Source organism: Macaca thibetana, chromosome 8, assembly GCF_024542745.1.
Source record: "Macaca thibetana thibetana isolate TM-01 chromosome 8, ASM2454274v1, whole genome shotgun sequence".
NCBI classification, from domain to species: domain Eukaryota; kingdom Metazoa; phylum Chordata; class Mammalia; order Primates; family Cercopithecidae; genus Macaca; species Macaca thibetana.
The window spans coordinates 83,902,453-83,924,893 of NC_065585.1; the positions used below are offsets into that span (position 1 = coordinate 83,902,453).

A 22,441-nucleotide genomic window follows, 5' to 3' on the forward strand; every position below is an offset into this window, starting at 1 on the left:
CAGGAACTCGGAGCCCATCTCTGGGGTCACTAACAGGCTGACTGGAAGGAGGCAGCTCAGGCCTCACTGTCACACACTGATCTGGAGGTCTCTCTGGTAGTACCATTATTTTGGTGATTGATATTTGAACTCCTATGCTCTTGTTTCAATTTGGTAAATCTACAAGGGAACTCTCTCCCTTTGGTTTACTTAGTTTACCTCCTCCTTACCATAGGAAATCGTGTTGTAGGCATAATTTCCACATGTGTAAACTGACATGCTCTGAGGACAAAAGAATGACGACAGTTAACATTTTCCGAGCATTTTTAAAATTGTCAGACTGTATTTCATTGAACTCTCATGATAAAACTGATAGAGATTTCTTTATCTTTTTACTTGATAAAAGGTTTTACTCACAACTTCTTCAGAAGCGCATCAATCTATTAACAGTGCCAACTACAACAAGAGAGAATGATAGAAAACCCATGGCACCTGATGCTTTCATTTTCTAGGGTGGGGTAAATTTTCTGAGGCTGTTTTCACAGCAACTCACAAAAGCCTCTCTTTAAAGCCCTAAGAATGTATTAATATGGTGGTTTAGTCCTTTGTCTTAAAAGGGGTAAAAAAATAAATTTAATGTTTACATTATCAATGAACATTTTGTCCTTGTTCTGTGATTGTTATTTAGGTTACAAAATGGCCTCAGTCTTCTTCAGCAGAATGATTACTGACTCTGAAAACACCCTAGCTCATCGCAATGTCTGTCTGGGCCAGGTGTACTGCTTACAACAGAATCTACAAGGACAACAACTCACTGTGTTTTTCAATTCAGATTTTTAGTTATGAATTCAAATCTACTAAATAAATATCAAAAACAAACAAAAATAGATAAACCTATAGCTCACTGCATTTTAGAACCTGAGTGATGCCATGGTTCTCTAGAACTTTCATTCCACAGGAGAGTTCTTGTGTCTAGGGCCTTGCACCCTATGCACAGGTGAAGGGACGAAGTGTAGCCCCACAGGGTAGAATTCATGATCAGAGGACAGGGAAATACTGCTTTATTCATTTTTCTATTATTGTAGAAGTTTTTATCCTCTCTAAAAAAATACTTATTGATTATATACGGAAGTTAGTCAACTTTTACACCAATTACACATTTTCCAGAAAAATTCACAAAATATCAAACATACAAAAGTTAGTTAAAAAATGGCATCCCAGGCCATGATGACTAAAGAAATCATACCAAAGTTTCTTAATTCACCAACTTAAAAAAAAAAAAATGGTTGCTTACTACTTGGAAAATATAGCCCCCCAATAAAAACAAAATCACAATTTACTTACAAGTTTTTGTATTTCACATAGAATTCCTCAATTTCTACCTCCTCTCCAGATTCCTTCTGCAACAAAAGAAAATTTCAGGCACATACTTAAAACCATCTACTACAATATTTTAAAAGTAACGATTTACTCCCATATGAGCACAAAACAGGACTGAGAAGAGCAGCACAGGCCCTTCACGTAAGATGAGCACGCTGTGAGCTGGGAGGCGGCCAGGGCCACGGAGACTGCCACGCTCAGGCCCATGCACGCACCTCTGCCCGACGTGCAAGAGCTTCTAAGACATGAATCACTTTAACTCCTCCCTAACCACATGCAGCTTCATTCACAACAACCTGACCCCAAATTTGGCTTTCTGCCAAACCCACAGTGTTAAGTAGACGCCAAGTGTACCATTTTCTCAGGCAGCAGCCAATTAGCAACTGCTCTCCTGAATGCCATATGTATTATTTTTGGCTGCCTCATGGCAACTTTACATTGTGGGTTTTGTAATGTTTTAAAATATTTAAAAGACATTTATTTCTCCATATACTTAATAACTCTAAACAAGAAACCATATAAAACTAAACCTTGTTCTTATGCTATAATTTCAGTGCATCACTATTCATAGTTTCACTCAATGGTACAATTAAAATCTCTCAGACAAGATGTCTCACACACATAGCAGCCAAATAAAATTAACACTCCAAATACTACATTTAGGTAAGGTTAAAATTGTGATACATGTCAGCCAAATCAAGAGTTTTCAGTAGTAAGATTATCTATAATATCTCCCTTGATCCTACCTGCTGTAGTGTATGCAGAAGTTAATGTTCAGATGATATTTTAGGCATCTCTTTTTATTCCCCTTTTGGTTTTAGGCTCTTAAGCAAGTCATAATATGTAATTTCCTTCTGGAACATTTGATCAGATAAATCAGGGATCTAAAATATAAACACCACCTACAGATGTTTGGGGATTGCTTTTATACTCTTACAAGAGACCCCAAGCCTGCCTTGAGGGTCATGTATGGCTGTTCAGCCACCTCCAAAATGCTTCGAAGAAAATCAAGGCAAGTAGGAACATGGCAAAGAACAAACGAAAGAGCAAAGGCTTCTACTGGATAACAGACGGGCACAGATCTGTTCAAAGGTACTAGTCCCCTCAATCTCTAACCTTCAAACTATTTTCAAAGATTGTGAACTTAAACTTTTCTTTGAAACTCTCACTTATAACAGTTAAACCTAATTTTTTTTCTTTCTTTTCCGAGATAGGATTTGCTTTGTTACCCAGGCTTGAGTGAAGTGGTGCAAACATGGCTCACTGCAACCTCAACCTCCCAGGCTCAAGAAACCCTCCTGCCTCAGCAACCCCTGCGCCTCCCTGCCACCTCCCCAAGTAGCTGAGACTACAGGTACACACCACCATGCTCAGCTAATTTTGTATTTTCTGTAGGCTGGGTTTTACACCATGTTGCCCAGGCTGGTCTCAAACTCTTAGGCTCAAGCAATCCCTCCGTCTCAGCCTCCCAAAGTGATGTGATTACAGGCATGAGCCACTGCACCCAGCTAAACCTGTATTTTAAGTAGTTTTGGCCTGTCTAGAAATCATCAAGAAGGAGTCTGGACATGCAGGAGTCGTCAATATCTATTAATATCTGGTTGTGCCCTAATGGATCTATGAAAGGTGATAACTATAAAGTATTATTTTAAACTAATGTATTCAGAACGCCTTCTATGTCATAGACTTTTAGTTATCCAAAATAAAAATAAATGTTTGTTGGATGGCTTCAAGAACCAGCAACATAAATGGAACATGGAATTAATTTGTAAATAAATACTATCAAGTTCAAGTGGCAATCCATCCAAGACCCACCCTACTTTTTTCTCTAGTCTTAATATTTCCCCATTCTACTTCCATTTCTTTTTTTTTTTCTTTCTTTCTTTCTTTTTTTTTTTTTCCTTGAGATGGAGTCTTGCTCTTCTCTGTTACCCAGGGTGGAGTGCAGTGGCGCAATCTTGGCTTACTGCATGCTCCGCCTCCCAGGTTCACACCATTCTCCTGCCTCAGCCTCCCGAGTAGCTGGGACTACAGGCCCCGCCACCATGCCCTGCTAATTTTTTTTGTATTTTTAATAGAGACGAGGTTTCACCGTGTTTGCCAGGATGGTCTTGATCTGACCTCCTGATCCGCCCGCCTCGGCCTCCCAAAGTGCTGGGATTACAGGCTTGAGCCACGGCACCCGGCCTCCCATTTCAAGATATATAATCTTTATAGAGAACCAGACATTCCAGCAGAAAGACAAAAAGATAGTAGATGATCAGGGAAAAAGAGAAGCAAGAAGCAAGGATGAAACTAGATCCTTTGATTCTTCACACAGCATTACCATGAAATTCAAATCAAGAATGGAACTCAAAGGTCTGAGCTTTTGCCCTTCTGATAATAATTATATTTTTTCAATTTTGAAGGCATTTTCAAAACCATGTATCATTTATGTAACTGATATATGTTATAAATCATAAACAAGATTTATCATGTCTATGCTCTTATTATTTCTCCTGATTCTTCTATCTGATCTTTTCTCTCATACTGTCCCTTTCCTTCTCATTCTAAATGGTCTTATCATCCCATAATTCTAAGTGGGCACCAAAACATACAGGATCAAATCTTGAACAGTAAAGACAGTTTTTATTCTGTCTCAAGTCTGTTCCCAGAAAGCTCTGACTCTTACAGCCATCTGTCCCCAACTCTCATTACTACCCACTTTCTTGTCATGATAGCTATTCCTCTGGGAACCTGCTGTGAAGATGCCTGACAAGAGAGTCTAGGGCTGCCTAGGAGGAACCAACTAGGTTCTGAAACTTCATTTAGCAGCACCTGGAGCTGGTACAGAATGTCCCAGGGCTTGTTATCTTTAGGATGTTTCAGAATATAATACTTTGTTCTGTTTAACGGACCACACATATTGGATCACCACCTTCTTGCCCCTAAAACTATAAATAGAGCTGTTTTTCACTGTTTCTTTCACATAAATATGATCATGCTGACCTCTTTTCTTTTACTGAACAGTAAAACAATTTAACAAAAGTGTGTGAATTCATAAGCCCTCAGAAACATCATTTCAATTATTTACTAAATGGGAGGCAGTTTGACCAGCCTCTGATGACAGCTTACAACAGCCCCCACCCCAAAACCTCTCACCTCTAAGCCCCATTTTCAGAAGCCATTCTACAATGGGCATAGGCAACGAATAACTAAGTCACAGCACTATTCCCATACATACACACACATATACACACAACACTCAGATTTATTTCTTGAGCAGCTACCATTAAATTTGAGAATCCAGTAATATTATGAATTAAACAGAATTTTTCTGAGAAATGTATACACCTTTTCATTAGTTCCAAAATTAGTCTATGGAAATCCTTATTATCCATATGAAATTTAAAGTTTCAAACATACTAAGCCATACTTGTCCCACTGTTCAAACAAACCAGAAATGTTGAGAAGGCAATAAATGAGTTCTCCAGCCACTTGGATTCTAAACAGCCACCCAGAGTGTAGGCCTAACTTAGGCCTTTTCTATGCGTCCTACTACTAAATTAAGTAGTCATAGTCAAGAAACTAAACTACAGAGAAAAAAAAAAAAAGAAAATTTTGTTAAATAATACACAAAAGAATGAAAAAGCACCTCAATAAAATTATCAATAAGGCATGGGTATGAATCCCTTTTACTTCTGGCCCAACCTACCGTATTACTTTACTAGAGACACCAAATCACAGTTCACTTAGGGAAACAACAAGGACATAATAATGGATGAGATTAAGAGTTTTGCCTTCTTTACACTCTAGGAGGCTCAACTAAAGAATTAAAACACACACTCTGAAAATACGGCCTGTAGTTAAAGAAAAATAAAGAATTTTAGGGAATACAGTCACAATTCACTTTTAAAACTACTTGTGGCCTTCTGATATAAAAAAAAAAGAATCTTTGAATTATTCTCCAAAGATGAATGGCTCAAAGCAGAAATAGCTACAGGCTGACTAAACAAGGAAAACAAAATAATAAGCCTTTATACAATCCAAATATCTACTCATATATCTACCTCAAAATTCAAATAGGCACCAACTACCTCATGCAACTAGGTGTCATAGACATTAACCTGGGTTTAGAACAACATAAATGCTTGAGCTACCCCTATTTAATATGAGGTGCTGAATTAGGGTGCCTCTGCCAAGTGAGTTTTATGTTTGCGCAACTCCATCATAATGGATCATGATGCTTCTCAGGCCATAGTGATGAGGTCACCTGACTTTGAAAAACATGGAGTCTCTACTCTGTGTCAACACCATGCAGAGCTCATAGCCAGTTTCTACAGTGCTGCCTGGCAGAGATAAAGACACCTTCTCACAGCCAATTATTAAATTATTCATGGTAATAAGAAACAGACCAGCAGGCACAGATCGAATCCACAAAAAATCTCAAATTTCCTTTTGTTTCTATTCGCAACACTTTCTTCCAATGTTATTAAAGGTGATAACTAAACTACCTCCTTTGAGAATATTAGCAGTTTAAAAAGTTAGCACCTGTTAATGTTTAGTACCTTCTAACGCTTTTTTATTGCCCTTTAAGAAATACCAGTAACTGACAAGTAATTCCATGAGCTCCACATCTCTTCTTTATTTTAAATCATACCTCAAAGCATATCTCCCTTCCAGAATAATTTTTTCCATTAATTTTCTCCAGCTTCAAATTCACCAACTCAACAAATGTCCACCCTCCTGTACAGTGATTTTTAATCTCCTATGATAAGATAAACCCAATCATCAGTAAATGGTTAACAGTACCTACTCCTAAACCATGGGTACCTATCTTTAAAGGGTAGCTAAAGAGGAAAAGAAAACAAAAACCCTAAAGTGGGCAAAACAGAAAGAAAAAGCAGTGTTCTACATAATGTATAGTCTAAGTAGCTCTGAATAATAGAGCTAATTATAATTTGCAACCCCTAAACCTGCTGAGTATGCCTGCTGAAGCACTATCAATTGAATGAAAATGAATATATCCCATCTAAACGACATGCTATTTACTCAAACAAGTCACTTCAATTCAGTGAAGGGGATTGTTCTTCAAAGCATGTCAAGTATTTAAATTTTACCATATATCTACAATTCATAAATTAGTAGTTCTAGAGTCATTAGTAGGACAAAAATGCAACCTTCTAATGAATTAAATAGTGCTTGTTTCTACTTGAGCAGGTGGAAAATTTGGCTGAGATTTTATCATTTCATTCATCAGGAAACCCTCACATTCAAAAAGTTACCAAGATAGCCAGTCACTCCACACACGGTATCCCCTATACTCAACTGGAAAACACCCTGACATATTGCTCTTCTTACAAACTAGAGATACATATTTCGATAAAAATTCATACCTTGACTCACACAATAGCAAAGCACACAGTATTAACATGAAAGTAAAGAGAAGTTTACCTGCTGGTGCAATAACATGTTCAAGGATCACTCAATAGCAGTATTTGAATGGTAATGGTTTCCTATTTGATAAGCCTGGGATCTCACTTTATTATAGGACTCTCACTGAGTCCTGTAAATCCTCCATTCCTCAACTCTCTTACTGGGAGATACTTTGTATACATTTTACTAAAAATAAACAACTTTAGGCACTATGGCTCACACCTGTAATTCCAGCACTTTGGGGGAGCAAGGCAGGAGAATTGTTTGAGCCCAGGAGTTCGTAGCTAGACCATGTCTTTACATTTTATTTGTTAATTTTTTGAAGTTTGTTTTACATGCTGAAACATGAAGTTGTAGTTCCACCCTCCTTGAAAGCAAACACAAAGAAAGAACTGTGTGGAATCGATAACGACTGAAGCTGCAACACAGACACCTATGTCTAAAGCAGACTACTTCCTAGAGACACGAAAAATTGCATGTTGTAATACCTAATGCACCTGCAGGTTTATGTAATTATTCAAACTAAGCAAAGCATTTTCTCAAAGTGGGCTGTAAGAAGGGAGGTGGCTAAAACAGGGAATTTTCATCAGTAAAAGAAAACACGGTGTCACTGGCATTTTTTGTTAAAGAGCATATGAGTACCTCAATGACAAAGCAATCAGACTAGTGACAGATACTTAGAGCTCACCTTTGCAGATCAACAGAAACTTTGAATAACTCTGAAGTACTAAGTCAAAACTATTTTTTAAAATTACACTGAAAATAGACCTGTATTTCACTTTTGCACTGGCAAGAAAGAAATGAATAATTGTATATGAGAAAATGTTACAATACACATGAGAAAACACCTACTTGCTAAAATGACAGAATTTCCATCCTAACATGAAAGAGGGGGGAAAACCTTCCTAAGAGAGATTAGAAGTAAATTCATGTTTTGATTTTTATGAATAATATTTATGAAAAAGGCAGTCTACAACTTTGAAAGTCCCATACATTTATTTGGAGACTTTTGAGTTTCTAGTTCACTCTAAATGGTGTAATAAAGCACTGACTGCTTGATATATTTTAATTTCATTTGGGGTCAAATATCCCAAAGATTCATATTGGGTTAACAAATTAGACAGGATTAGAATTATTACTAGAAGTTTTATTTTACAATATTAGAATTTTAAAAGAAAATTACAAAGCCAACAATCCTGTAAGAGTTGCACACACCTCACAGATCTTAATCGTTCCAAATGGCACTCACCTGCTTTTTTATTGAACGACTGCTCATAATTTTTTCTACCACGGGGCCTTCTGCATCAACAGATTCCTTAAAAAAAAAAAAAAAAAAAAGAGTCCTGTGAATCAATTCAAATAGAAAACATCTCATCTCAAGCTGTAAGAGCAAGAAATCTTTCCCTTTTGCTACCACCTCCACACCTTTTAAGTCACTGGGCACAAAGTTATCAGTGAGACACACGACTGAAAGGAACAAAAATCTCACTCTACTGAAAGGCAAAAGGAAGATTTGTGCTTATTACTTCATGATTATATGGTTTAATTATGTGGACCAGCCTAGGTCCCTAAAGCTAGAGAGCAATCAGAAATTCTAGCCACCAAGACAAAATAATTTCTACATGTTAGCAGTCAAAAATACAACTTCTCTTCATCTATACCCATGGGGTAAAGATACTCATCATTCTGCTATAGTAGGCATCTTTTATCTATGGAGGTCACATAAAACATTATGTAACAACTTAACATAGAAAAAATTACCAAATAAAACGCAAAGGTGCATTTAATACACTTTTCAACGGGTTACCAGTTTGTTAACTAAAGTACAGTAATGGTAAGAAAAAAGCATTATTTTTTTAAAAAAGATCTTTATAATGATCAATCCTACACTACCCATATTTTATACAAACTGTTTTATCCATCATTTACATTGCACAGAGAATAAAGTACACCCTGCTGGGTACTACAAGGCAGTAATTTCATAAAGGGGTTCTCACAGTGCCTAACAGCAGGAGACAAGCTTGAGTGGTTTATTAAAGTCCCAGAAGCCACAGCACTGAATTCTCAGAGGTATATTCAGCCTCCTTATATTTTAACTCTGGCTCTTCCTCAGCATAGACCATTAATTCTCCAAAATTGTGTCAAATTACATATCACAGGCTTATATAAAAATAAATTGCAGTGAACAGGGCTTTTTAAAAGATACTGCTAAACAACGTATTTCCCATAGCACATTATCCAACATTAGGTGGATGTTCCCTTGCTGAAAGTACAATGCTTCCACTGCACTTCTCAGATCGCAGCAATGAAATTTCCAGTCCATCTTTAAAATGCATCCATAAATCCCACAAATCTGGCACTAACCTGCTGTTCTGACTGCGAGGTGTTGGAGGGGGAATCCCTCCCAGCAGCATCTGCATCATCTGCCTCCTCATCGGAAATCTTGAACTCCAGGTCTTCAGTGTAGCGCTTTCTCTTCACCTGTCTGCTGGACCGTCTCTTCTAAAACAAAAACCCAACACAGTGGCCTTGAACTTAATGATTAAAAAGAAAAATGCTCTTTATAATGGCACCGAGTGGAAGGATGAATTTTTTAAAAATTAATCTTAAGGAAAAGGTGATAATGTTAATCCTATAAATGATGTGAAAAGATCACAGTGGTAACAAATAAAATAGAAATGGGTGGAAATCTGGAGTCAGACGCCTGGAACAGCTGTAGCCCTGCCACTCCCAGCTACGTGCCCTTCAACTGGGAAAATGGAAATAACAACAAATCTGGTTCCTCACTCAGTCAGTATGTCCATCAAAAGTGGCAGCAATACTGGAGCTGGCTAATGAATCTACAGGGGTTCATTATACTATTCCTTCTACCTTTGTACATTTTAACATTTTTCCCATATAAAAAGTCCAAAAAAAATCAGTGCATTAGAAGATAATCTGTAAATTATAAAGTTCTATACAAATATTGTTATAATGCTATCCAAGGTACCCAAGATATTTCAGGCCATTTTCAATGAAAGGTTTTTGTATTTTAATCTTGATCCTAAAAGAAATACTCTGAAAATTTCTGAAGAGATGAAGGGTTAAATGGCAAAATTCATAATGAATGACTATGAAAAGTAATTTTACTTTTAAAAATATGTTTTTAGCATAGTGGTTAAAATTAAAAAGATTGGTAACAGCCAGTATTAGCAGGATTACTGGCAAACTGGGTATTCTCACAATCCTGTGGTCAAAATGCAACCCATACAGTCCTTGCAGGACAATGTGGTCCTATCCATCAAAACTTACACACGCAGACTCTTTGACTCACTACCTTCACTTCCAGGAAGTTTGGGAATATCTGCAAGATAAACTGTAAAATAAAAAGAAAAACAAGCCACATAACAAGAAGTAGCTTAAGATTCTATTTAAGATAAATAAAAAATGTTATCTATTTAGATGTGTGCAGCTCATTGATATATTAACTTCTTAAGACAAAAAGACTGCCTATCTTGTTTACTTCTCTATGCCTCAATGAGTATTTGCTAAAAAATGAATGTATATGTATATGGCTTTAAACAAAGGAATCTGAAAAAACACACAACAGACTATTAATAGTTATAAAGATGGGGAAAGAAGCAAATGGACCAGAACAAGAGGTTCTGAACTCTTTGTTCATAATAATTCTATACTATTTAACTGTTTTGTCAAATAATTCATTTTGCAAGCTAATTAAAAATAAGGAGAAATAATCTTTTTATTGATATATGTATGTGAAATCTAAATTTGAAAATGACACATGTAAAATTTTAAGCTGCTAATGAATTCAAGAATATTACAACCTATGGAATGAGTTTGCAAAGCACACAGAAGAAATAGAAATATTGAGAAAAATTTTTATACAAAATTTTTTCTAAGAATTATGAAATAAAACTTTTTAAAGAGTCTGATGAATGCTAAAGTTGAGACAGTAAGGAAGAGAGAGGCAAAACATACATTGTGCGCACCTAAAGCAAGACAGGCACTACCAACTCTCAAGTTAGGATGAACACAATCCCAGTACTTTTCCCCAAAGAGTGGTACTGATTGATTTAAATCTTATTAAGTTTGTGTTCTCCCTGCTCTTAAAAAGGGATTTGAGACAGTTCACAATATGAACTCGGTATAATATGACCATCAAATAGACTGTTAGAGACTGTTAGCTACAAGCCACACACAGCTGTGGCCACAGAGGTGCAAAGTACTTTTCTGACGTGAGACCACTCTAGAAAAACTTTATTAAGAGACTTCCCTGTGGCTTACATGGAGGGAGTAGTGACATGGGCCAGAGGTTCCTCCTGGGACCCTCCTCTACAGGACAAAGCTTTGGCACTGCCCAAATCAACCCCAGGTGGAGGCAATAGAGATTTCAGCAGAGTCTTTTGCCATCTGCAATCCTTCCCCATATCTCAGGTGGCAATTTGATCTTGTAAGTCCTAGAACGAAAAGCTCTTGTTTGAACTGGCCTCGACTCTTACCATGTGACTCTTATCATGTGACCTTGGACAAGTAATTTTGTGGACCACGACTCCTGGTCTGTAGAATGGGGTTAATGACAGTAACTACCTCATATGAATACTGTGAAGATCACATAAGGGAATTCATTCGAAGCTTTTAGAACAGTACATGGTAAATAATGTGAGATGTAATTAGTAGGACTAAAGTTATCATTAATCAGCTCCAGCTTTCCAAAGAAAAATGGCCCAGTTACCTTGTACAGCTTCCCTTTTCTTTCCAAAGCTGACCTACTTACTCCTGCTCTCATGCCCACTTTACCATTCCTCACTTCTGGACCACCAATTTCTTCAAGATATAAAAGGCCATTATCAAGAACAATTTTAATACTGCAAAATTTAGCATATGCTGTATTTCATTTGATATGTCAATTTAACTCAATTTAAATGGATTCATTTATATTTCCATCTTTACACCATTCCAGTAAGAAGGAATGGGCTCCTAGTGATCTGCCTGCAGATGTTTCATCAGGTTTCCCTGCTTAAGGCCCCACTGTCACAGTGTTGTGCCATATAAGTAACTGGATAGGGTCTAAGACAAATCCACTTTATGCTAAATCCTACCCTGACGTTAAAGAAGGGTTCCATCCAGTGCAATAAGACAGAGTGCTTTCTTCTTTTTAAATAGAAATTTATGAGTTGGTAAGTATAACTTTTAAAATATAAGTTCCTCCTCATATCAACTTTGTGATATAAATCTGGGCAATAGTGATGGAGTTAGTTAGCAGTGGATACAAGGTCACTTCATATGTAAAAACACCCCAAAATACAATTATAACTCAATTTTATACAAATTTTTTAATGTTACATGGCTTCTCTACTTTTAAAATAATAATTGATCTTACATTTATTTTGAGTATCAAGGTTCCTTTCACAATTCCCCAATGTAAAATTAAATTATCTAATACACAATGTTTCTATTGTGATCTGGTAAACTATTATTATCTGAAAGATTTTTGCGAATCAAAATGAAATATAAGAACTGTCTTTAAACCATAATTCAAAACTTTTGAATTGACACTAAAATAATAGATCGACTTTTTAAACTCAGATTGCTTTAGAAAAGATACTTAAAACAGGTATAACAAATAGAACATTTAAATGTTTCCATGACCTCACTGTTGAAGTAACTTGTGACACAATTTTGAGTTAGTTAAAATTACATGACATGGACCTTAGTAAATCAATCACAAAACTCAAGAATTTTAATGCTAAGCCCTTCATGCATGTGTTACAGGAAGAAATATAATAAACAACAAGTCAGCATCACTTCCTGTATCAGACATATCAAGAAAGCACAACTTTCAAAGTCAGATCTTGTGTGGTTGCTTATATTAGCTATTGAACACGTAACAGTTAGGCCCTAGTCAATTAGAAAGGATACACCAATGTTCACTTGAATTGATTAGCAGTTTTCCATATTTGAAATGCAGCAGGAAAAAAAAAAAAAAACCCTAAAGCCAGCATTTCATAAGGTCCATCTGAGTCTGAATTAATACAAACATACTTTTAAAAAACAATAGCAGTATTTGTGAAAGAACAACAGAATTTCCTCTACTGATGTAAACAAATTCTTAATGTTGTCCAAATACTATTGACATAAAGGTCCTACTTTAAGCAAACATAAATCAGGAGAAAATACCCTTAAGGATAAAAAAAAAACACCTCAAAATCATTAAAACATTTGATTCGGTAAGACCAGATCCCAGTAAAAAAATAAAAATCATTAAAACGCTTTAGTTGTAAAACAGCCTATGCAATTAAAAAATGATATCTACTTACCTTCCCAGTATCTTTCCATTGATGTATAAAATAAAATCACAAAATAACCCACACTGCCAAAAGTATCACTATGTTAGTTACACAACCAAACCAAACCAAACCAAAACGCATTCATTCACTCCATCTCTCTCTCTCTCCCTCCCTTTCAGGTCCAGCTTAAGGCTATTCTGTGAAGTTACAGATATCAGGGAGTTCTACTCTAACAAACAAAAAGCCAAACCCAAAAATATCTGAAATTCTTTGGAATAGAGCTGCACACTACAAATAGTTTGTTTCTGACTGGTGAGGGTACAGGTGGAAAGTCCTGAGTGTGTACTAAACGATAAGAAAAAGTCCAGTAAGCTTCTAGAGGCTGGCTTCCTCCTGCAGGACAACTCTTCAGGAACTGCCCCTTGGCAAGTTAGATGTCATTCACATAAGTTACATTCCCAGCCATCCCAGTGGACTACACTGGCATGCTTCCAGGGAACCTAACAAGGAAATAATTTTTAACTGTCACGTGTAAGGGTCCTTCTCAGTCCAATCAGTGAAGGCAATATGCTTCACACACAAGAACCTACATTCCTCACGTTTACTTCAGGGTTAGCATTTCAACTCATTCCTATAAAACTCTCCTAATGTCAGGAGAATATTCTGCAGAGTTGCCATTTGGAAAGTCACTGGCTTGTTCTTAGAAACTTTAGTATTACATGAGTTACATTACATGAATATATCTCAACTTTGACTGTCAGATGTCAGAAACTTTAGACAAGCTACTACAAATTATATCTTGATTTTTAATTCTGCAAAATTAAAAAAAGTGACAATCAACCAAACTTTAGAGAAATTTTAAAATGTGAATGAAGTTTTATATGAGCCTGTATATTCACAAAATGTTCAACAATATGTTAACAATAACATAGACAGCAAAATATACATTTACAGAAATAAATGAAGAATCTCTGCCTTATTAATTATAGAATCAAAGATAGCAAAATCAAGCCACTCTCGTCAGGAGTGTAATTTCTTGTTCCACGCCCGCTCCCCCTCCCCACATCACTATGGAGATAATGTTCCAGACTACAATAAAGACATCTCAAAAGCATCTCTATAACAAGACAGCGGAGGTCTTGTGTACTTCATACATGGCTAAAGTTACCTATGTTAAATGACCAAGGCTCGGGAATCACAATAATTATATTACCTGAACACCTGGGTCCTCGTCTTCTTCAGGAGGAGGAGATGGTGGGGGTGTTTTATCTAAGTCTGAATTTTCAGAACCTTCTGTTTTTCCCTTGTTGACCTTTTTCTTCAAAGCACTTGCTTCTGAGTCAGGTTTCTTATTACTAGAATTCAAAGTGGATCACTTAGTGTTCACTTTTAATGTGTCTCTGCATGTCTCTTATATTTCCCACATTAATATCCCAAAAGTATCAATGACAATTGTTAAGTTCATACATATTGGCTATTTACAGTTAAATGCAACTTCCAATTAAGTTTTCCTGGCAAAACTCCATATTAATGACTTTTAGCAAATATATGACCTAATTAAAAATAAATTGCATGCAAAAACTTATACCACACATAGTATATTTGTGCAAAATGCCCCCCAGAACATCAAGCCATAATAAAAAATCAGATTAAGAAGTAGTTTTGCTATCAAGTTTTTAAGGTACACAACACTTTTTTAATTGTCATGAAAAATGATATCATGATCATCTCTTTGTATCTTTTGTGGATAGTTTTACACACTTATTTAAGTACTCTTTCCACCAGTACTAGAAGGTATCCTCTTTTATACCATCCAGTTACATTTTTGTTCAACTTATAATCTTTTAGAATATAATCAAAATATATAGCAATTTCCTGTTGTACATAATTTTAGTTAGTGTTGTGTTCTTAATTAAATATAAGCTTTATTTTGGTGCTATATGTTTTTTGAGATAATCACAATTAGCCCTTTTTTTGAAAGATAGTTCTCTGAAAAATAAAAATACAGTAAAGCAACCCTAATAAAGTGCATGTTTCATAGTATGCTGCTGACAAATGTTAGCAGAATTTGAATATTACATAAGACAAAGGACATAAACTTTAAGAAAAAAAATGTTTTAAGTTTGCCATTACCTCTAGAACCTTTACCTGATTTTCTTTCAGAATGTATATTTAGTGTTACCTTCCATTTCTATTTCCAAATCAGCTCCAATTTTTTTTTTTTTTTGAGACAGAGTTTCGCTTTTGTTGCCCAGGTTAGAGTGCAATGGCACGATCTTGGCTCACTGCAACTTCCGCCTCCCGGGTTCAAGCGATTCTCCTACCTCAGCCTCTCAAGTAGCCTGGATTACAGGCATGCACCATCACACCCAGCTAATTTTGTATTTTTAGTAGAGATGGGCTTTCACCATGTTGGTCAGACTGGTCTTGAACTCCTGACCTCAGGTGATCCACCTGCCTTGGCCTCCCAAAGTGCTGAGATTACAGGCCTGAGTCACTGCGCCTGGCCATCAGCTCCAAATTTTCTAATACCAATTACTATTTGTTATCCAACACTGAAAATAATGCAACTTCAGTAATGATATTTTTCAAAAATATTTCTAGGGAGCCTCAAATTCCAATAAATTGTGAAAAACAAAAGCTGTATTTCAAAAACCTTCAAAAAGTTTATTTATTGAAATGTGTAAGTTCTTAGGAAAATGTGCTGACACAATGCATTAAACAGCATGTTTTTACCGTCGGCTACTACAAAAGGAAGAAGCCAAGATATCTATAAGGCTTTCAGAATAAAGCATATGTCATGTAAAATATTTCAAAAGTATTGTTAATAAAGTACCCATCACACACCTAAAATGGATTTTTTCAACTAAATAAAATATCTGATCATCTTAAATTAGTTATTCTTAATACTCAGAGTTTTATTTTATTTTGTTAACATTTTAGCATAGTAAATAGCTACATAAGAAAATAGCAATTCAAGATTATAGCAAATGGCAGTTAGGTTTAAAAAGCTATTTTTATTTAAAAGAAAAGAAAAAGGAAATGCTCTAAAAACTTTGTCTTCAAAAGATCCACAGAAAGCATAATATTTTTAAAATTAAAAAAAAAAAAATCCATACAACCGTTCCTCATCCAACTGTCCTAGTGTTTACGCTACACATGGACAGAAGTCTCCCCTACTATGAGGTTCCATTTCCAGCATTTATTTCCGCTCTAACTGCCACAAATTATACAATACTACAGCTGAACACTGGGCCCCTTTCCTTTCATCTGCACGCCAAGAGCAATCAGATTACCCTGGTAACCAGCGGTCACATGACCAGCACCTGCTCTTTTGGCTGGATGCCACTGACTAAAGCCATCTGCTTCCCTCAATCAGCTTTCAAACATTCTCAACACCTGCGCTGCAGTGTTTTGTGGTTTCTTTTATCAAATCAGTGCAAAACTGCTTCCAAAACTTTACATATTTCTCAAATTTGTTTAAATCAGAGGTAGGCCTGTCAAAGAGTTGAACCACTGCCAGGTAAAGTGAGTTGGCAGCTCATGCTTTTCACGGTGACCTCTCTATACCAGAGTGAAGTACGCGGTTTAATTTAGAGGGCTGCCGGGCCCTGCATGCATGGTCCTACAGGAGTAAAAGGCTTACTATCTGGAAACCGACCAGAGCCCAGGTTTGAAGAAACATCAATTTGCTGAAGGAGAGAAGTGCTAATGATTTTCCGTCTGCCCTTCCAAAGAATGAACTGTATGGAACCTCCAAGATAGCTGAAAGTCAGACAGGCCCTCTCCAAATGTTTAGACAAAAAGCCTATAGCCAAGGGAAGCACTTATCCCAGATCTGAGTATGGAAAGATTTCTAAACTCATCAGACCTTGCACTACTCATGTTGTTAAGGGACAGCTAAGCATTTCCATGCATCAATATACAAATCAAAGAACACTCTAGGAAGTAAAAAAAAAGCAACAAAATCTTCAGTGTCCACCCTACAACATTACCATCAAGGACAAAATTAAGTTATGTAAATTAAATTGCCTTTGCTACTATTCTGCAATAAGCTAATTGTGATTTTCAACTAAGTGTTGTATTAAAACTGCTTTGCCCAAATATATCCAAGTCAAGATTTTTCTTTTAACAAACAAAGGTAATCTAGAATGGTGGATATGAGCATTGACTTGAGTCAAGATAAACCTTAGTTCCAGTTCGAACTGTCATTTATAGGCTGTGACCATGGATAAGTTACTTAATTTGAGCCTCAGTTTCCTCATCTGTAAAATAAGGTTAATATTTATACAGTCTTCCAAGATTTATTATGAGGTTTAAATGAGAAAATGGCACAGACAGTTAACATCCACACCCATGTGAAAAACAAGCAGCTGAGTCTGGGAAGTATTCTCTGGTCATGGCTCAGACCCATTTGGGCCAATTCAGCTGCAGAGACTTACAGACAGGACCCCACCTTCACCAAGGATGACTTCATTCAAGCAACATACATAGAAGGAAGAGCCTTCATCAATATTACTAAGCAGTTGCTAAAAGAACATGCAAGCAAACAGACCCACAATGCACTCCTCCCCATGCCCATGACCACTGCTTTAGTTCAGACACATATCATTTCCCGCCCAGGCTATTAATCACAACAGCTCCCCACTGCCTCATCACCCTCATGCCCCACGTGCAGGGCTATACAACATCAGACTGGTGGAGAAAGGACAGAGAGTCCACATGTATAGTTATCGTTTACATCTGTAAGCGTAAAAACTAGTCTTTTATAACATCAAATCCAAAACATAGACATATATTCCTCTTCCAAATTACAATAGAAGCTGGAATGTATAAAAACGGCCAGTGTTCTAGGTAGGGGGGATGAGAACGTCTTTAAGAAGTAACATCACTTAAACCAACATTGCAATATTGAAGATAAGGCCACTCTGCTGCCTGACGCAGATACAGAACCATAAGACTCCTCTAACAGCTGCAGTGATGGCTACTCATGGGCCTAGCTCAGGCCGACAGCCACGTGGCAGCCTGTGAGTGGGAAGAATAACTAGGCCATGTGCAGGGAACACCTGTAAATTCCATCCCTGAATGGCACCAGCCCAGAAGAAATCAGGTCTGCCCTCATTCCTCTCCTAAACCTGCTCTGCCTTCTGCATTTCCCACCTCAGCATCATGGTAATGCCACCAAAACATCACCTGAAAACTCATCTCAAGTCTCAGAGTAACCAGCTGAAATGCAAATCTGACTGGGGCATTCCTCTGCTTCAAACCTCTACATATAATGTCTGAGATTCTCCATATGGGGGTACCAGACCCTTTGCCTCTTATGCTTCCAGGCATACAGAACTATTCTCCAAAACACACATGTATCTCTTCTACCTATACTTTTATCCCAATCTACTCATCTGCAAGACTCAGCATAGACACCACTCATTTCAAGAAGCATTTTCTAATCACCACGGTCTGGATCAGATATGATCTCCTCACTCCACCCTGGATGGTGTCACATGATGTACCCCATACAAAGGATATGTAAAATACACACAAGTTGGTGGTAACATTACTGCAATGTATTAAAATCAAAGTACTATATGTGTGTCTTTCTCCAACTATCATATAAGCTCAAGCAGAGAAGGAACTGTGTCTTACTATGTTTGTATTTCTAGAGCCTACTCTGGTAGGTTACTTATAATTGTTAACTGGTCTAGTTACAACAGTACAAGTAATAGCAATAACAACAGCGGAAACATACATTGCCCTGGGTATGTACCAGGCACTACTCTAAATATTTTTCTCATTAACTCATATAAGAACTCCCCACATAGCACCTACCTTGATGAAACACCTATAAAGCTCAGTAAAATCGGGCTAAAGTTTAAAAACATAGAGTGAAACCTAGCATTTTTTTAAAAACCAATAGAAAAGAATACCATCTACATACCTTGCCTTCATACTCACAAACTTCTTTTGTGATCCTTATCTCACATCATTACTGATAACGACCAAAAACCAGGCCACCCCTCCTGAGGCTAGAGGCTGAGACACAGAGCCATCCACTCATGAAGCTAGAGAGACATGGAGCCATCCACTCATGAGGCCAGAGAGATGTGGAGTCATCCACTCACGAGGCTAGAGAGACGTGGAGCCATCCTCTCCTGAGGCTAGAGAGACGCAGAGCCATCCACTCGTGAGGCTAGAGAGACTCGGAGCCATCTATTTGTGAGGCTAGAGAGACGCGGAACCATTCACTCATGAGGCTAGAGAGACGTAGAGCCATCCACTTGTGAGGCTAAAGAGACACGGAGCCATCCACTCCTGAGGCTAGAGACTAACACACAGAGCCATCCACTCATGAGGCAAGACAATGAGATATACAGCCATCTACTCATTTTAGACAAGCCCTTGTAATCAGATGGAGAACATTTTCTGAGGATGCTGCTGGAGGTTCGAAGGGCCACTGTTCCTCCTCCAGCCTTACTTACGTTTCACATTTCATCATGAGAGCTGGGTTACACTGGTAGGTAGTTGGATGTGCTCAGGGTCCATAGCTAAGCGACCAACGTCTTAAGTTCTGCAGTCACCCCCAATGGCACCAAAGCATATACCAACTTAATGCAAACTTTTAGAAGCAGGCATTAGAAGAACACAAACTTTATATTCAGAGAGCAGTATTTGTCACATGGAGAGACAGTCTAGGCAATCTACCTTTATGCAAGGAGTCATGTTCAGCTTACAACTGTAAGTCCATAAGGACGGCCTAGTCATATTACCTGAAATGGGGTTGGATGGATTCAGTATAGACAACTAATTCCTTCTGTTGGCTTTCTAAACAAAGCTTGATACAAAGGGCCATAGCTCACTGGAAAGCCAGGTAGCTGCCCTGATTTATTACAAAATAGAACACAGTTAAACACTGATTAGTGTCAGCCTAATGATCTAAGTCCTGAACAGAAAGAAAACTCGAAAAAGAACCAGATTGTGGACCCAAATGTGATGAGAATATGGTCAGCTAATGAGAATGTTTGGAAAATGGGAAGGAGTTCTCAATCAGTCTCTTCAGATGGGATAAGTTAGTGAAGTTTCTCACCATATTAGGAAAACTTAACCTTAAGGCTTAGGTCATGAGGATTAATCAGGTTTGTTTTCAGAGACTCAAGCTTCTCCAAAATGTTACATTATAATCTTTTTGAAGAGTGAAAGGTATTAAAGCATATTCTTACACTTTATATCCTGAAAAGGCTTTGAATAAAGAAATGAACCTAATGGATAAGAAGTAAAAGAGATGTTTTTGTGGCATGGGATGCCACACAGAATGTGATGCAGGGTGTTTGTGGCAAAATACAACTCTAAAATGATCTGAGCTGCCACACTAAAATACACAGCTAGATGTTAGAGGCCAAGGGCTCAATGCTGGCAGAGGAGAGTATCTAGCCTCTCAACTTAAGAGCAGAGGATTTCCTTTAAGCCCTGTCTACTATTCGGTAAGTTTTTTTAGACAATGAAAAAGAAAATTAAAAGACAAAAAGGCAAACTAAAAAAAGATAAAGTGTGAAGTTCTAAAAAGCCAATTAAAGCAGCATAAAATCTGGTACATCATAGAGTAAAATCAACCCCACAAAATAAAAATCTTAAAGAAAGTCCTAACACTAAAATTTAATAGCTAAACTAGAATGTAATAAAATGTAGGCGACAGAATAAACTAATGAGGAAGGGGACAAATCAAACTCTGAATGACAGATAATAAACCCAGAGGTCAAAAACTTCACACCAAGACATCCAGCATCCTTTTGGCGAAGGCCCCAGTAGTGCTCAGTGCGCTGCCCAGATGTCTGCAATTCTGCACCCAGCAGCCTGAGGCACCCTCGGTTCTCAGGCGCCAGACCTGGCACCCACATGCTTCACTCCAAGCAGGTGCCTCGCCACCCTCAACTCCTAAACCCCAGCCACAAATTATTTACCCTACTCTTCTAGTTGAAAAAGAAAGAGGAAAGCTGTTAGCAGGAAAGGAAGAGGGAAGAATTCCGTTTTACTTACGGACAACAAATGTACAAGTTCAATGAGGAATTAATAAATGTCTTAAGTTCTTTAAAATTAGTCACCAGCTGGGTACAGTGGCTCAAGCATGTAAACCCAGCACTTTGGGAAGCCAAGGCAGGTGGACCGTTTGAGGCCAGGAGTTGGAGACCAGCCTGGGTAACACAACAAAATCTCATCTCTATAAAAAATACAAAAAAAAAAAAAAAGTCTCTGTAGGTCTGGATCTGAAAGAATCAAAAAATAAAAATAAAAAAAAAAGAGAGACTGAGGTGGGAAGAGGGAGGACTGCTTGAGCCCAGGAGGCTGAGGCTGCAGTGAGCTGAGACTGTGTTACTGCACGTTGGCCTAGATGACAGAGCAAGACCCTGTCTCAAAAAAAAAAAAAAAAAAAAAAAAAAACAAAAAAAAAAAGTCACCTGGGGCTGGGTGCAGTGACTCACACCTGTAACCCCAGCACTTTGGGAGACCGAGGCAGGCAGATCACTTGAGGACAGGCATTTGAGACCAGCCTGGCCAACACGGTGAAACCCCAACTCTACTAAAAATACAAAAATTAGCAGGGCGTGGTGGTGCACCCCTGTAGTCCCAAGCTACTAGGGAGGCTGAGGCAGTAGAATCGCTTGAACCCGAGGTTGCAGCGAGCCGAGATCACGCCACTGCCCTCCAGCCTGGGCAACAGAGCGATTCCGTTTAAAAAAAAACAAAAGAAAAAAAAAAAGAAAGAAAAAGAAAAGAAAAGAAAGAAAATCTATAAGAGTTACCAAGTTTTATGGATTAAATTCAGATCTGCCAGAAGTAACATGGAAAAGAAGTCTAGTTAGCTAATGAGCTATCTGATCATAGAAGCTTAACACCGACATTAACACTTTGGCTACGTGGCATCATCTGGCATTATAATGGAAGCCAAACTCCCACGAAATTATATTGTTCCTATAGAAGTCAGGGCTACAAATAAAATTAGTATTCTAATGGAAATTTAAGGGTGTTGTCTTACTTTAAAAAAAAAAAAGTGCCTTTTTTCTTGATTCACACTCTCCATTTCCTAGACATAACATAAAGAATTAAACCAATTAGACACTACAAAACTGATGCAAAAAGTAGGCCCTTCAATGGCCTTTTATCATAGTGTATCTTTCCAAGTGCCAAACTATAGGGCACACATTTGACTACCTGTGTCACATTTTAAGATGCCACTCTTATTCATGCACAGCAATCCTATGAAGTAGGAAGGGGGACTCTGGCAGTCAAAACCCCCTCCCTAGATTCATCATTATGGTCTCTAATCTGCCAGGGAGGCTAACACAACAAATGAGCCATGCTGCCCACCCACATTTCAATCAGGTACC

The 22,441-nt window shown here is 37.6% G+C and overlaps 1 protein-coding gene across 8 annotated transcripts in view; it reads right to left on the bottom strand.

Annotated features, from left to right (window-relative positions):
• CHD7 (chromodomain helicase DNA binding protein 7) overlaps positions 1 to 22,441 on the bottom strand; it is a 192,035-nt gene that overhangs the window by 62,296 nt on the left and 107,298 nt on the right. For 6 of the 8 annotated variants that reach the window (XM_050802155.1, XM_050802156.1, XM_050802151.1 and 3 more), the window contains 4 exons: positions 14,275 to 14,416; positions 9,139 to 9,276; positions 8,024 to 8,089; positions 1,324 to 1,379 (listed from right to left, as the gene is read on the bottom strand). In XM_050802155.1, the coding sequence (XP_050658112.1) occupies positions 1,324 to 1,379; positions 8,024 to 8,089; positions 9,139 to 9,276; positions 14,275 to 14,416 (402 nt within the window). Of the gene's footprint in view, positions 1 to 209; positions 1,303 to 1,323; positions 1,384 to 8,023; positions 8,090 to 9,138; positions 9,277 to 14,274; positions 14,417 to 22,441 lie in introns of those variants that run through there. The other 2 variants (XM_050802160.1, XM_050802159.1) reach the window with 2 other exon arrangements.